Here is a 17,135-nt window from a genome sequence, read left to right as displayed (position 1 = left end):
TCCACAGCACATTTGACTATTTCACAGCGTGCACAACTATTCAACAGCAAGCTCAACAAATTCCACAGCACATTGACTATTTTACAGCGTGCTTGACTATAGCACAGCAGGCTCAACTATTCCACAGCACATTTGACTATTTCACAGTGTGCTTATTTATACCACAGCGCATTTGACAATCCACAGCACATTCGACTATTTCAAAGCGCATTTGACTATTTCACAGCACATTTGGCTATTTCACAGTGTGCTCAACTATACCACAGCGCATTTGACTATTCCACAGCGCATTCGACTATTTCACAGGGCATTTGACTATTTCACAGTGTGCTCGACTATACCACAGCAGGCTCAACTATACCACAACGCATTTGACTATTTCACAGCGCATTCGACTATACCACAGCGCATTTGACTATTTCACAGTGTGCTCGAGTATACCACAGCAGGCTCAACTATTCCACAGCGCATTTGACTATTTCACAGCGCATTTGACTATTTCATAGTGTGCTTGACTATACCACAGCACATTTGACTATTTCACAGTGTGTTAGACTATACCACAACAGGCTCAACTATTCCACAGCGCATTTGACTATTTCACAGCACATTTGACTATTTCACAGTGTGCTCGACTATTTCACAGCACATTTGACTATTTCACAGCGCATTTGACTATTTCACAGTGTGCTCGACTATTTCACAGCCCATTTGACTATTTCACAGCCCATTTGACTATTTCACAGCACATTTGACTATTTCACAGCACATTTGACTATTTCAGTGTGCTCGACTATTTCACAGCACATTTGACTATTTCACAGCGCATTTGACTATTTCACAGTGTGCATGACTATTTCACAGCCCATTTGACTATTTCACAGCACATTTGACTATTTCACAGCGCATTTGAATATTTCACAGTGTGCTCGACTATACCACAGCACATTTGACTATTTCACAGGGCATTTGACTATTTCACAGCACATTTGACTATTTCACAGTGTGTTAGACTATACCACAGCGCATTTGACTATTCCACAGTGTGCTCAACTATTCCACAGCGCATTTGACTATTTCACAGCGCATTTGACTATTTCACAGTGTGCTCAACTATTCCACAGCGCATTTTACTATTTCACAGCGCATTTGACTATTTCACAGTGTGCATGACTATTTCACAGCCCATTTGACTATTTCACAGCACATTTGACTATTTCACAGCGCATTTGAATATTTCACAGTGTGCTCGACTATACCACAGCACATTTGACTATTTCACAGGGCATTTGACTATTTCACAGCACATTTGACTATTTCACAGTGTGTTAGACTATACCACAGCGCATTTGACTATTCCACAGTGTGCTCAACTATTCCACAGCGCATTTGACTATTTCACAGCGCATTTGACTATTTCACAGTGTGCTCAACTATTCCACAGCGCATTTTACTATTTCACAGCGCATTTGACTATTTCACAGTGTGCTCAAATATTCAACAGCGCATTTGACTTTTTTACAGTGTGCTCGACTTTTCCATGGCGCTCGACTATTCTGCCACTATTAGGTTTGCTCAATTATTTTGCCGCTTTTAAGTTTAAGTATTGCAAGTTTTGGTGAAACATTACATGCAAAACCTCAACCAGAAGTCGGATAACAAACTGCCATAATATGCAAATTGCTGTTATCTAACTTGATTAATTAAGCATGATGGATGGTTGAGAATCGTTGTAAGCAGTGTACTTCATGCAGAACCTTAACCAGAATTTCAGTTTAATAAAAAAGGGGCAAGATTTGCAATATATGAAGTAGTTGCTGAGTTTTGAGAACCCCTGTATAAAGTTTCAATGCAGTACATGGAGAAGTTGGGGAGATATTGACTTATGTGTGCTTTAATGCAAAACCGTAACATGAATTTCTAAGTCCATTAATAAAAAGAGCAATACTTGGAATGAAAGGCAAGACAGAGTTATCAAAACCAATTGTTTAAAATTTCAATGCAATAAATGTAATTTATGAGCAATGTTGGGTTGGTTGGTCATACGGAAGCTTTTTATACCTGGTGCCTGTCTCGGGAGTATTACATACATTTAGTAAACATCTTCACTTTTCAAAAATCAAAATCCATTGAGGAAAGTATCAAAGAGAATTGAGGCCCTGATGGGATGGCAAAAGTTTCCTTATTTTGTATGTGTTTAAACAAACTTACTGAAGTGAAAATACAGGAGATATGTTTGTAATCCTGCCAGGAATGAGCGCCTTCAGCAGGGTAGGCACCAGAAATCCACATCACCGCCCGCACTATCAGGCCTGCAAAATAGACACAACACAGTTATTCTTCATTAATTATAAACAGACAATAAAAGTCTTGATACCTTAACATATAAATAGGTTTCATAGAGCTTCAAATAAAAGCGAACAGTGATCTCAACGTATAGTTTTCATTTGAAATATTGAGTGAGCTTTACGTGTTTGTTCAGTAAACAGTTTCACCATCTTGGCAAAAACTGATGGGGAGACGATTTCTGTCCTACACTCATGCCGAAGTAAGTACCGTAAATGACTGTTTATTAGACACACTTATTTCCCTCATTTCAAATAAAAAAAATGCCTGCGTCTTATAAACAGTATTAGGCTTCTGACATTTTTTTTCTGAAGTTGATTTCAGGCCGAATTTCACAGAAATAACTGGAGAAAAACTAGTTTCCATTTATTTTCAAAGGGATGTAACTGACATCATCTTGATTGAGTTACAACGGGTTAAAACTGCAGGTGAAGATACGGTGTGTCAAAAAAATGTTAATTATTTTGAAGTTTCAATATTGTGTGATTTAAATTATTCAATATATTCTGTATAAAATAATAATTAAACATGCATGTTAAGAGGCCTACCTGTGCACTGTCCAAATATTTTTGTCAATGGTGTGAAAAACTTGCACTGCCTTTAAGCAGTTTGTCATACCAATAGTACAAACTGTTGTGATAGTAGTATTGTTTTTTTGCACTTTGCTACGTTCTTTATACTTTTACTTACAATATAAGGTATTTGCTTAACAAAATTTCTTCATTCTTGACAGGTTATCATTTACGATACACCATCAGAAAGAACACTTACAAATTGTCATAAAAGGTTCTCAGTGTTATGAACTATGTGCTTGATTTTGTTATGTATAATAATAATTATATAAAACAAAGAAACATATTTTGCTTTGTATTTATATTACATGGTTTACAATAACCATCACCATTTTAACGAAAATTATTAATTTTGTCACTGTAAACAAATAAAATATGGTGGCAAACAATTTTAACATTTTTTCATTGCATCCAATAAACCATTTTATAGATTTTAAGTTTTTCCGCGAGATTTTTACAGATTTTTTGCCTGTGTCCTATATATGATAGCATCTTATAATCAGTCATTTACGATAACTACTGCTTACCTATATTAGCTAGCACCTCAGAAAGAAGGAGAGCTTTTGTCACATACAGAAGGTCTGTGCTCTGAACAATATAACGACTGTTTCTCTCGAGATGTCGATCAACGTTCCATGGATACAGTATCACCGTTACTCCAACCGTACTGAACACAGCCACTGTAAGAGTGATGGCACTGATCACTCCTATCTCAAAGTTGGTTTTCCCTGATGGAATATCACTGTTTATTACAACCGAGTCATTGCTAATGCAGCATGCTATCAGAAAAGCTGTTGATGCCATGCTCTGTCGATTATTCCCCTTTGTGTGAAGTCATGTCCTGATGCACCTAAAATAAAAATGTACATTAACAATCTCTTAAACACACAATCAAGGGCATATATATATAACTATAGTTATAAAAAGGTTCTTATGTTACATGAACTTGTTCGCACTTGCTAATGTGACAAAACTGCCAGCATGTACCACCATATGTAAAAGCAGTAGATCTTTGTTAGCGTTTTTTATAGTAAATTACCTTTCAATTGGTAAATTAAAATGGTGATCTTAGATTTCCGAATTAAAAAGATAATTTAGGAAATTATTTTTAACAACCTATCACTTAACATAATTTTGTTCATGGGTAATCATTCTAAGTATTGTTGTAGTTTTGATAATTATTTGTTTAATACTGTAAATTTATGATTTGAAAATGCTGATATTTTTATCAAGGTGAGGAATCATGTGACTAAAAGGGGTTCTCACATGGGTCATCACGGGTCTGATTATAAATAAATTTTGAATGATCTAATTTTCCCTATTTTTCTCGGAAAAAACACTCGACAAGCTAGTGACTTAAAACTTTGTCGACCGACCAGCAAAACAACACTTGGTGGATGGTAGAGTGGGTAACGTCGAAGTTTGCACCCACGATGCATAATTATATAAACCAGAAATAGAAAATAACTGGACGGTCGTTTTTGTAATAAAAAAAATGATGCCCTCTGCCTTGTGAAAATTTGTGGCAAGTCAAATCCTTCAAGGGATATTACCTTCAACTGAACTGGTTGTCACAATCATGTACTCCACACATCGTCTCAATATGATCTACATCACCTGAATATGGTGAACATTTGATGTGAGTTATTTAAAAATCCTTCAAGGGGAGATATGGAGTGGACATGAATTGAAGTCATATGACGTTTGACCTCTAAGTGTGACCTTGAACATGAACTGACATGGTTAAAACATACGCTCTGCACATCATCTCAATATTGTTAACATTTGTGGCGATTTATTTCAAAATCTTTGAGGGGTTCAAGAGATATGGAGTGAACACAAAAAATAGTAATATTATAGTCCTATTTACTTTGACCTCAACGTGTGACCTTGACCTTGAACCAAGCTGGTTGTAACATGCGCTCTGCACATCGTCTCAATATGGTTAACATTTGTGGCAAGTTATTTCAAACGCCTTCAAGGGGTTCAAGAGATATGGAGCAGACACTAATTATAGTCAAATGACCTTTTGACCTTGACCTTGATTAGGACAGATGGACAGCCAGACAACTTGAGCAAAAACAATATGTCTCCCCGTGCGCCAACCCCCCATGAATCCGCTTATATAGTCTCAGCTGAGTTTACTCATTAAAAATAGCACATAATGGTTTCCCAGTCTAAAGTTTAAAGTCACCTGATGAGTACAGATACATATAGATACAAACGCTATTTTCACATTAACTTGGATTTATGTGGTAGACAAACCCAGTGAATTTTCAAATTGAAAAAATACACAAAAACTTCGCAAGATGCATGTGTCGTAAGCAATGTGATGTACATCAGTAATTAAGATTCAATGCGTTGTGCACAACGATATCAATTTCATGTAAGTTTTTGACAATTTCCTTTTTATCTTACAGCCTATCATCTGGTGTCTAGTGCCTTTAAGTGAGTCAGCTGTTTTTAACACACCATATACAGAATTGGTCTAAAATAATAGACGTCCAAAAGGGGATTTTTCTAATCCCTTAACATCTTAACGGGTTTGTCAAAAAACAGGGGGTTTGAAATATATTAAAATTGTATTTGAATAAATATTTGATGCTTGAAATGGATTATAAAAGTTTATATTCATATTTTACCATGTAATTGCAAAGTATTTGCATAAACATAGGCATTAAATCCACTACATATGGTTTTGCCTGTTGAATTAAAATTGGTAAACAAAGCTTCAAATGAAACATATAGTTATGTTCTGACAGTAAGGAATGTAAAAAACACCTTAAATTATAATTGTTTGTTGGATACTTTTTGTTTTGGCTGAAAATGGCGTCAAACCATTGTACGTGAAGGTTTTTAAGTTTTTAAAAACTCATAAAACAAACAAGTCTTCCACAATGACCTGTTCTGGACAGAGGCTCTCATCAAACTGGTTTTCTAAAAATAGCTGTGTTCAACCAAAACTGGTTTTGGAGTAAGTGGTCAATTAATAATAAGGGAGATAATTGGTCAATGGTTAGTGATAGATTGTAAACCACTAGAATCTCACTCAGCTACATTAAGATTGACATAATGGTTGTCTGTGTTAGAAAAGTATTGTTTTATTGGAATGATAAATCCTGTGTTTTAATGCATTTAATGCTTGTTTCGTGCAAAATATCTTTGCAGTTGCATGTAGTCCAAATAATTGTACGTTGACGGATCTTTTTTACGATTTTTGATATTGCAAATCCTTCACGTACAAATTGTTTTGTATCAAAAGTGGGTAGTAATTCCGATCGGGATTTCGGGTTAAAGCATATTGCTTCAATAAAATATTATAAAAACAAGAAATATTACCAGATAATGTTACTTTATATAAGTTTGGTACTCAAAAAATAAATATCCAATGAAAAATTATGAGTTTGATGTGTTTCTTTTCATATCATACTGTCAAATCGTTTCGATATATATACATGAAGGGCACCTGCAAGGCTACGGTTCACAGTTTAACAACAATTGGAACACCTCGGAGATGGCCGAGTTGTTATGATTGTATTTACGAGGTCTATCTTGAAGTTTTTGGAGATGGTCGAGTTGTTATGATTGGCACAATTGTTGTCTGTATCAGTCAAGTTTTGTTTAATTGGAAAGGTAAATCCTGTGTTTTAATGCATTTAAAGCTTATTTTGTTCAAAATATCTTTGCAATTACATAATAAAATATGAATATAAGTATTTATTATCTATTTCAAACCACAGGCAGCAGTTACATTGACAGGACCCACCTTATGGCAACCCCCCTCTAAAAAAAATAGTAAAAAAAATAATATGACATCTGAAGACCCTTTTTCAAAGGGTGGTGTTTTTGAAAAGCACGTAACTAACTTATTTTTCAACCAATTGTTACTATTTTTATTTTTTTTACTAATTTTTTTTAGAGGGGGGTGTCCATAAGGTGGATCCTGTCAACGTAACTGCTGCCTGTGTTTCAAACATAAAATACCTCTCTAAATACAATTTCGAAATTTTTCAAAACCCCCCAGTTTTTGCACAAACGGTTTAGGCATTACTGGTTGACGGTACATCTCCGAACAGGGCACAAATCCCGAACACCGCCTTAAACACGCGTTTGTTTACCGTGATTGATTATTCGATGATCTAGATCAATACAGAGGCTTGCCTTGGTCACACTTGCGAAGTTTCATCTTGTTTTGTTAAGTATTTTTCTAAACAAGAGCTGTCACAGAGACAGCGCGCTCGACTATTCCGCCGCTATTCAGTGTAAGGATTGAAAAGTTTTGGCGAAACATGCATGGATTACTGTTAGATTAGATTTCAATGCAATATACTATTGTATAAAGTCTCAATGCAATACATCAAGTATTTGCTGGGATATTATTAGTCGGCGCCCAGAAGGGCACCAACTATATTTGATATTACTTTAGAAAAATTCCAACTTAGGGACTAGTTCATAAATTGCAAAACAATGCTTTCAATAGTTTCCACGTTGCATGATAAAATATGAAGTTTAGTTTGTTTTATAAAACTTTACACTTTAATTGATAATGAAACCTTGAATTATAATAGCCCTGCTTATCGTTTTGATTTTAAATACCAACTCAATCATAACAACTCGGCCATCTCCGAGATAGATATAGGCCGAGGTGTACGATTGATATAGATGAAGGTTACACGGTACTATTAAAATATCCTTTATGTCTGTAAACCTCTCCCTTGGTGACAGCAAAAATGCCGAGTTTTGAAAAATTAACCTTGAGCTTATTTGTTTGTTTTGAAAATGCCATTCGAAAGAATGAACTCCAGATAATTCCCCTTTGACATATAGTATTTTTATCCCCATTCTATATACTCATATGAGTGAAATGTGTTACATAAACTTGTACAAAATATAAAGCAAGGAATTCACAGAACATGCCGGTACAAATAAAAGGTGAATTTCATGCTATTGAAATCTATGTATTAGACCATTGACTCTATTTCATCCGAAGAAACGTATGTATATTTTTGTTATTATTCAGTTTTAACCGGAGGATTAGCTTGGGGAAAAAATAACCATAATGTCCTTCGAGCATATGTACACCCAACATAAAACAAAATATTATCATTGAAATAATAACCATTTTTGGTTATCTGCATGCACGTTTTTCTTCTAATTTCATTGCGCCGACTTGCCGACTCTGCATCAACTTTTTTCTTGTCCTATGTGTGCTAACATGCAAGACCTTAACCAGAATTTCTAAGTCGCATAATAAAGGGACAAAAATGATATAATATGAAAGATAGAGTTATCTTACTTGATTAAATAAGAAGGTTAAATGGTTGGGAGCCTGTGTGTAAAGTTTCAATGCAATACATGATGTATTTGCTGAAGCATTGACTTAACAGTGGTTACATGCAAAACCTTAACCAGAATTTCTATGTTGAATAAAAAAGGGGCCATTATTTGAATTTAATGCAAACTAGAGTTATCTTACTTTGTTATTTAAGTAGATTGGATGGTTGAGTACCATTTTATAAAGTCTCAATGCAATTCATCCAGTAGTTGCTGAGATACTAACCTATGTGTGCTTACATGCAAAACCTTAACCAGAATTTCTGAGTCGAATAATAAAGGGCAATTATTTGCATTAAATGCAAACTAGAGTTATATAACTTGGTAAGTAAAGTAGGTTGGATGGTTGAGTACCATTGTATCAAGTCTCAATGCAATACCTCAAGCAGTTGTTGAGATATTAACCTATGTGTGCTTGCACACAAAACCTTAACCAGAATTTCTAAGTTAAATAATAAAGGCCTATTATTTGCATTAAATGCAAACTAGAGTTATCTAACTTGGTTAATTGAGTAGGTTGGATGGTTGAGTACCATTGTATCAAGTCTCAATGCAATACCTCAAGTAGTTGCTGAGATATTAACCTATGTGTGCTTGCACGCAAAACCTTAACCAGAATTTCTAAGTCAAATAATAAAGGCCTATTATTGGCATTAAATGCAAAGTAGAGTTACCTAACTTGGTTAATTAAGTAGGTTGGATGGTTGAGTACCATTGTATAAAGTCTCAATGCAATACCTCAAGTAGTTGCTGAGATATTAACCTATGTGTGCTTGCACGCAAAACCTTAACCAAGGGGTTACGCCGACGCTTGGTTGAGTAGTATAGCTCTCCTTATTCTTCGAATAGTCAAGCTAAAAATGCCATTCAATGTTTATACGCTTAAAGATCAAAATAAAGCACATGGGGGAATGACGTCAGAGGGTGCACGCGCATCTTTAGGTTTTGCAGTTATGTTGACCTACATTCAAGATATTTATAAATAGAAATCACGATTTACATTTGAAGCAAATGTTTTGAAAAAAACTCGAAAACAATAAATCACTTTGCAGCTAAGTGTTTATTTAATATAGCATATGGCAGATTTCACAAAATAGGCAATTATGTGGCCCATTTTCTTTCATTTATTGTTATTGCATGTCAACGTCATTTATACAGCAATCCCAACCCAATAAGAACACCTTATAGAAGTGATTTGTATTAAAATAATGAAAATATTGTGTTAAATAAGGTAAAAAAATGTAAAAATATGCCGATAATTAGGACAAAAAAGACAGAAAATCTTCCGGTACCAATATACCACTTTTTTGAGGATGCTTTTCAGTAACATCTGGTAAGTATTTTTTTCTTGTCTGTTGAATAATGTTTGCAAGAAATGTTAATTAAAACAATAATATATCTAAAATGATTGCATTTCGTTCGTAATATACCTAAATTTTCGGTAATTGCGCATGGTGATAACGTTACGGTAATCTGTCCTCCAATTGTTGTGTAACATTAGCAGACATGATCCACTGCTTACTGTTTTAAGCCTAAACACACCTTTATTAAATCACTGAAAACAAAGACTACGTGTCGGATAAAAACAGTATTGCATGTAACAAGAAATTGGTCATTCCCGATCATAAAGTTTTTTAGGTCTAAAAATGTGTTAATGTTATGCAAAATCGATTCTGTCCCATTTTAGCACGACGATAGCACCTTTTCTATTCGTGAATAATTTACACCGACTGAGGGTTAACATTCGGGTAGCGATTACTTTTATATTGGACTGGTTAACAGTTGACATTGAAATGATAAAAATAGTGGTGAATACCGTTCATAAAAACTTAATCCAAGTTTGGCTCATTCTGTCCTTCGATGTAACGTTAACATTATGTCACGCTAGCATTAAGACAAGCGCTTAATAAAGCGAGAAAATCGTTGAAATTTGATGACTTTCCCAGAGTCAATTATTCGAACATAACAATGTCGTCTGTAAACTATCGTTTGTAAGTATTCATTCATTAGGTACGTAGTTTATATTGAATTCATACCGCTTTTTTGTTCGATATCGTTATTTATTGGACAGAATTAAGAATGCAAACGTTATAAAATGGACAGAAATATAGATGATAACGTGACAAATGGACATAACTGCAAATGTGACATTGGACAGAAACCTTTTTTTTTTTATAAAACACATATTTATGTTTTGTTTTTTGTGATCCATTGTATGCTTTTGATACAAGCTTAACTGTTTAATACTTAATCTGAATTTGATTAAGTAAACTGAATGTTTATGTTATAATTGGGACTGAAATATGTTTGCTAATGTGACAAAAGGACTCTTCCCCTAATGTTACATAGGACAGAAGCAGAGTTTGACATCAACAAGAGAGAATGCTTGAGATGAAAGTCAATATTTGTATGCTCATTTTGTGATTCATTGTGTTTCTTATTTTTGACACAAACTTGTGTTATATATTGTATCTTTACCTTATTTTAGTCACCTGAATGCTAGTGTTACATTTTGGACAGAACAATGTGTGCTATTGCATGACAATAGGACATCTCCCTTGGTGTTACTTTTGGAATCCTGTTTGAACTCCCCCCCCCCCCCTTAGAGTATATAAAAGTTGAAGAACATTGTTTCTGTGCTTCTAAAACTGTTCAACCTAGTGACTGTTTTTTATTCAATTTCAAACTGTCCCAAATTAAATTAACTGAATGCCTATATATATATATATATATATATATATATATATATATATATATATATATATATATATATATATATATATACAATAATTTTTTTAGTTAAAGGCCTAGTTTAGGTCCATTTTCATAATAAAACATTGAAAACTGCACAGCAGGTCTTATCAGATTGGAGATCTGATGAGACTATTTTCCCTGAACCCCACTCCTGGAGATCTGATAAGACCTTTTCTATTTTCCCTGAACCCCACCCCTGGACCTAGGGTGTGTGGTTACAATTGACTGGTGCATTATGACCAGTGGTATTGTGGCGCAAGTTGACAAACTAAATGTTGTTCTATGTGGAAGGAGTCTGATGAATAGATTTACAGATAATAAATTGACGTCGTATTCTTGTAGTATTTCAAACAAAACGTTTTTTTGAATGTAGCGAAACAATATGAAGTGTTAGTAAAAGTAGTATCTAAAATGATCTGTTGCTAAAAATTTAAAATGTTTGAATTTATGGCATTTACGTTCGAGTGTTTTGTTTTAGTTTGTAAGATTTTGAAGACAGCTCTGTGAATTTAATCTCTCAAATCTGTTCCCTTGGTAGAAAACATTATGTATTGTGTTAGTTTTGTGAGGCAATGAGAAAGTACCCCTGGTGGGGATCAAACCAAACCCACAACTTCTTGTGTTAGAGGCAGACATATATAACTTAGAACACTCTCATATCTCAACAGAAAGTATGTAATAATTTAATTTCTTTTTCAGAACCATACCCTTGAAGACAAGAAGATGATGTGTAAATCGTCTGAATTGTTTGACAGTTGCAATTTACTTACATTAAACATTATTTTATAAGAATTGTCTTTCGCTGTGTCGGGTTGGATTATATGCAAGGTTACTGCAGGTGGGGTGGTTATTGTTACAGGTTTGAAAGGTCTGGATGTTTGTTTGCTTATTTTATGATAAGATCTTTTGATCAGTGTCCATGTCACTCTGTAGGCATATACAGTTCCGGGCAAAGATTTCTGATCAATCTCTTCTTATGACACTGTGTAAATTGATCTTAATCTAATGCACCAGTCAATTGTAACCACGCCCCCCCCCCCCCAGGTCCAGGGAATAGCGGGAACTTTGACTTTTAGTCCAGCAAACCCCAGGTAAAATCCCCGCCCTGCGGTGACGAACTGTTGGTAAAACCCCGGCCAAATGCCCCCCCGCACCCCAGAGACTCTATATAAGTCAATATCTCCGCTAAATTTGACACTAAGACAAAACCACTGCACTCACACGGCCATGCGGGGCCACCTGGAAAGTAAAAACACGGCCCTTTTCCCCGGCTATCCCCAGTATACCCCCGGACCTGGGGGGCCGTGGTTACAATTGATTGGTGCATAATTGCCTAATTGTCTTATCAGATCTCCGATCTGACTATCCTGCTGCGCAGTATGGGATATTTTAAGATAGAAATGGACCCTTAATGGCCCTGAGCCGATAAACCTACCGGTAAACACACGAAATTGGCCCCTACTGTCAAACCAGTGTGATTAGAAGGAGATGCACAGCAGGGAATTATCATGCCAAATATTCCTTAAATTAGGCCTTAAAAGGGGGAGGGTCACTTTTAAAAGGCTTAAACTAGGCCTTTAAGACACACAACAGTCTGATCTTTAGTTCTGTTGTTGGTTTTTCGTATTGGAAGTTATTCTATCCAGATTGGTATATTTTTTTACGAGATTGTTTAATCAAACTTCTGCGGGAACAGTGTTTCCAGGCTTCGTCATTCAGTCTGACACCATATAAACTTAGGTCAACAGTGTATTTATAAATCAACATGAACACAACTAGTAGGAACTATATGAGAAGCAATAGAATTATATTGTAACAACAGGTTATTAAAATCTCAAATGAGTAAAACATTATAACAATATTTAAACTAAATGAAGAGTCAAAGAAACTATTTTCAACTGTAGAAGCTCATAAAATGTGTACGTCTGTCACACTGCATCTTCGTCAATCTTGTATGATTATTATGATTTTTATGTGATTATCAATTGACTGTGTTTATCAATCATTTATATAGTTTGTTTTATACTGTATCAAGCTCAAAGAGTCTGTGGTAGGTCTGTATTTTATTTTGTTGTGAAACATTCTGTCCAACTGCTAATGTGACATACTGCTAATGTTACTCATTCTGTCTTGTGGTAACACTAGCACATACTCGCAATTAGCAATTTATAATATATATATGTTTAATATAAAAGGTAATGATAATTGCACCATACTAGAGACATTTATATCACCACAACAAAACATTTATGTTTATAGCTTATCTGATCTGATATAAAAAGAAAACCTATGTTTGCAGAAAATATTTTCTGTCTTGTCCAATTTGGGTTTGTTTCAATGAATTTATTTGAGAAAAACAAAACAATCTTTAATTTTTGTCTGTACAATCTGTTTTATAAATAAATGAATCATTTAGTACAAGACAAAATACTTCTTTGGATCAAAATATTTATAAAAAACAAGTATTGTAACACTAGCACAAAAGGTATGGTGATACAAAATTCTTTTTTTTATAAAAATGCATGAATAAATCATTGCAAATGTTCTAAAATATGATAGATAAGGAATTGCTGTAAAAGATTATGTTAAAATCGCAAATCTGCAATAAATTTTAAAAATCAATATTCGCCGGGAACTTTTTGGTCACCAAAACGTGAAATCTGCCATATAGATTAGAAGGATCCCGTAATACATGTACTGGTACAGTGCTGTAGCCAGACTTAAAAAAACACCGAGGCAGAACGGTCTATGGGGGTCCGGTAGTCTAAAATAATAGACGTGTTATACGGGATTCTGCCAATCCCTAACGTCTAAACGGGAATGTGCAAAAAACGGGGGTGTTTTAAAAATATTGAAATTGTTTCAAGTGAAGTATTTTATGGTTGAAATTGATCATTAAGAGTTATATTCATATTTAAGCATGTAAGTGAAATGTTATTTTGCACTAAACAAGCATTTAATGCATTAAAACAAGTTGTTTACCTTTCCAATAAAACGAAAGTTGACTGACACAGACAACAATTATGCAAAGGGGAACAACTCGATACAATCGTAATAACTCGGCCTCCTCCGACAAAGCTTCGAGATAGACCTCGTTATACAATCGTAACAACTCAGCCATGGCCGAAATGTTCCAAGCGATTTAAAACTGTGCCCAGAAGCCTTGCAGGTGCCCTTCATGTATATATCGTTATGTTTTGACAGAATGAAAGGAAGAAAAGCCGTCAAACTCATAATTATAAGTTGGATATTTATTTTTTGTGTACGGAACTAATAAAAAATAACATTATCTGGTAATATTTCTTGTTTTTATTATATTTTATAGACGCTATATGATCGGAACAACTACCCACTTTTGTAGTCTAAAATAATAGACGTGTTAAACGGGATTCTTCCAATCCCTAACGTCTAAACGGGAATGTGCAAAAAACGGGGGTGTTTTAAAAATATTGAAATTGTTTTAAGTGAAGTATTTTATGGTTGAAATTGATCATAAAGAGTTATACTCATATTTCACCATGTAAGTGAAATGTTATTTTGCACTAAACAAGCATTTAATGCATTAAAACAAGTTGTTTACCTTTCCAATAAAACGAAAGTTGACTGACACAGACAACAATTATGCGAAGGGGAACAACTCGATACAATCGTAATAGCTCGGCCTCCTCCGAGAAAGCTTTGAGATAGACCTCGTTATACAATCGTAACAACTCGGCCATGGCCGAAATGTTCCGAGCGATTTAAAACTGTGCCCTAAAGCCTTGCAGGTGCCCTTCATGTATATATCGTTATGTTTTGACAGAATGAAATGAAGAAAAGCCGTCAAACTCATAATTATAAGTTGGATATTTATTTTTTGTGTACGGAACTAATATAAAATAACATTATCTGGTAATATTTCTTGTTTTTATGATATTTTATAGACGCTATATGCTTTAACCCGGAATCCTGATCGGAACAACTACCCACTTTTGATACTAAACAATTTGTACGTGAAGGATTTGCCATATCAAATATTTAAAAAAATCCGTCAACGTACAATTATTTGGACTACCCACTTTTGATACTAAACAATTTGTACGTGAAGGATTTGCCATTTGTATGTGAAGGATTTGCCATATCAAAAATCTATAAAAAATCTGTCAACGTACAATTATTTGGACTAGGGGTCCGGGAGCATGCCCCCCCCCCCCTTTTTTTGCAAGAAGCGATTTCCTGCATTCTGGAGTATCTTTGGTCGATGGTATGTGTGCATTGAGGCAAATGAAGTAAGTCGAAAAAGGTTGTTTTTAGAGCTATAGAAATTGTTATGCGACCAAAAACACCTGCCTCGGTGTGCCTAAGTGTAGCTACGGCACTGTGGTATATTATTTTAGACTACTAAAATCCAGTTATATAACTGTATCACCGCTGCTACCACTAGAGTATAAAATTATTATCATAAGACGACGTGGATATTGTTCGTACTCATAGATATTGGTTAAGCGTTATTCGTATTATAAAACTCAGGTCTTGAGAACATTTCCTACGCCGTGCACGTGAAAACTCGGGATAAAAAACTGCTTCCATAAAAACTCTACTTTCAGTTTGTTTCTTCTTTCAGCTCTGAAATAGACTGGTTACAACCAGTCTATTTCAGAGCTATAAAGGTCGCATTACACTAATATGTGGGGCGATACTTTTTCCCGGTCCCGGTCTCATCCGGTCTCTGTTTTCAAAATTGTACAGTAGCTATCGGGCGAGTTCGAGAAGGTGTAAATGACCGCGGGGCGTAATATGATTACATAAGATTACAGTTAATTAACGTGCTAAGAAAACAAACATTATATATAAGATGATAATTATTTCAACATTTATTTCATATGTTATATCACGGACCTTATAGGTCCGTGGTTATATCAATAAAACAAATCATAAACTAAGTCAAAGATAAAATATGCAAGTGACTAAACCATCCACGAAATCAGGCGTTTCACATGAACAGAAGGTTCTTGTTATTTTGAAAGTCTTAAGGATACCAGAAAACGCTGCCGATCGCGAATTTTCATTTTCTTTAGGAAAAGGATCTTTTTTATCTAGACATATGACTAGATATTCCCTCATTTCACTGACAACGAAATTGACATGTGTATTTACCCAGCCAATTTCAAGCAAAATTCTACAGCATTCGCAATTGCAAAGACAGTCATGTCAATTTGGTTGTTGTTGAACTCGTGGAACTGTAATCATAAGCTGAGATTAGTTACTTTTACAAATTTGAGTTTGTTGTATTTGAATATTGCTTAGAGTTAATTTAATGTTTTCACATAAACTGTCAAAGTAATAACTGCTATCAGTGGCTCTGGATGTCTGCATGCTAATTATCCAGTAATTTGTGCCATCAAAGTGACTTTGAACTAAGGTTTGCTGCTGCCTGGAGATTTGTTTATCTGTACTCCATGATTTTAATTGTTCAACATAAAATAGCGTTGTAGATGTATACTGCAGACCATTATTTTTTTTCTTAATATGGCAGACACAGCGTTCATGTGTCATTGGCCCAAATAACTAGGACAATATTTCATATTTCAATAGCCTTCCGAATAGTTCAGTTGTTAATTAATTATTATTGTACTTATTGTTTTTTGTTCAAGGAACTTTTCGTAACCGTCTCCGTGACAGTGGTTAAGCGTCCGCCTACGGAGCGGGAGGTCGTGGGTTCGATCCCTGGCCGCGTCATACCGAAAGACGTTAAAAATTGGTACAAGTAGCTCCTTTGCCAGGTGTACTCAGTACTGGTTTAACCCAGGAAAGTTGTACCCCGTGTATCGGTGCTTTACATACTTATAACACAGACTGATTAACAAAGTATTAGTGATGATATCTATACTAAAGCAGAACATCATTAGAATGCTTTGGATACAGACGTGCGTTAATAAAGATTTAATTCGATGTGACAAATATATAACACAGATAACCCATTAAGTTATTCAACTTATTTCCAATGGGGTCCTTATGGCAAATATAATTATACAGTCTGTGTTATAACTTTATGAGATATTTGGTTTGTTACTATGACATATATATATGCACGAATAAATCTATCTATCTAATGCATTATACGTACAACGCGTGTCAGAGATTAATTAG

General features: G+C 34.8%; 1 protein-coding gene across 5 annotated transcripts in view; it reads right to left on the bottom strand.

The window, feature by feature from the left end:
• Positions 1-15,603, bottom strand: part of LOC128230263 (G-protein coupled receptor 143-like) — a 35,737-nt gene extending 20,134 nt beyond the window's left edge. The window contains exons 1-4 of one of the 5 annotated variants that reach the window (XM_052942378.1): positions 15,474-15,603; positions 4,472-4,535; positions 3,446-3,768; positions 2,212-2,312 (exon numbers count right to left, since the gene is read on the bottom strand). In XM_052942378.1, coding sequence (XP_052798338.1) covers positions 2,212-2,312; positions 3,446-3,722 — 378 coding nt within the window. In that variant the 5' untranslated portion in view covers positions 3,723-3,768; positions 4,472-4,535; positions 15,474-15,603. The other 4 variants (XM_052942382.1, XM_052942380.1, XM_052942379.1 and 1 more) reach the window with 4 other exon arrangements.
• Positions 15,604-17,135: the final 1,532 nt, after the last annotated feature.

The sequence above is a fragment of the Mya arenaria genome, chromosome 4, assembly GCF_026914265.1.
Source record: "Mya arenaria isolate MELC-2E11 chromosome 4, ASM2691426v1".
NCBI classification, from domain to species: Eukaryota; Metazoa; Mollusca; class Bivalvia; order Myida; family Myidae; genus Mya; species Mya arenaria.
Note: the sequence above shows the minus strand (reverse complement) of the source record. Positions and strands in the feature narration are given on the sequence as shown.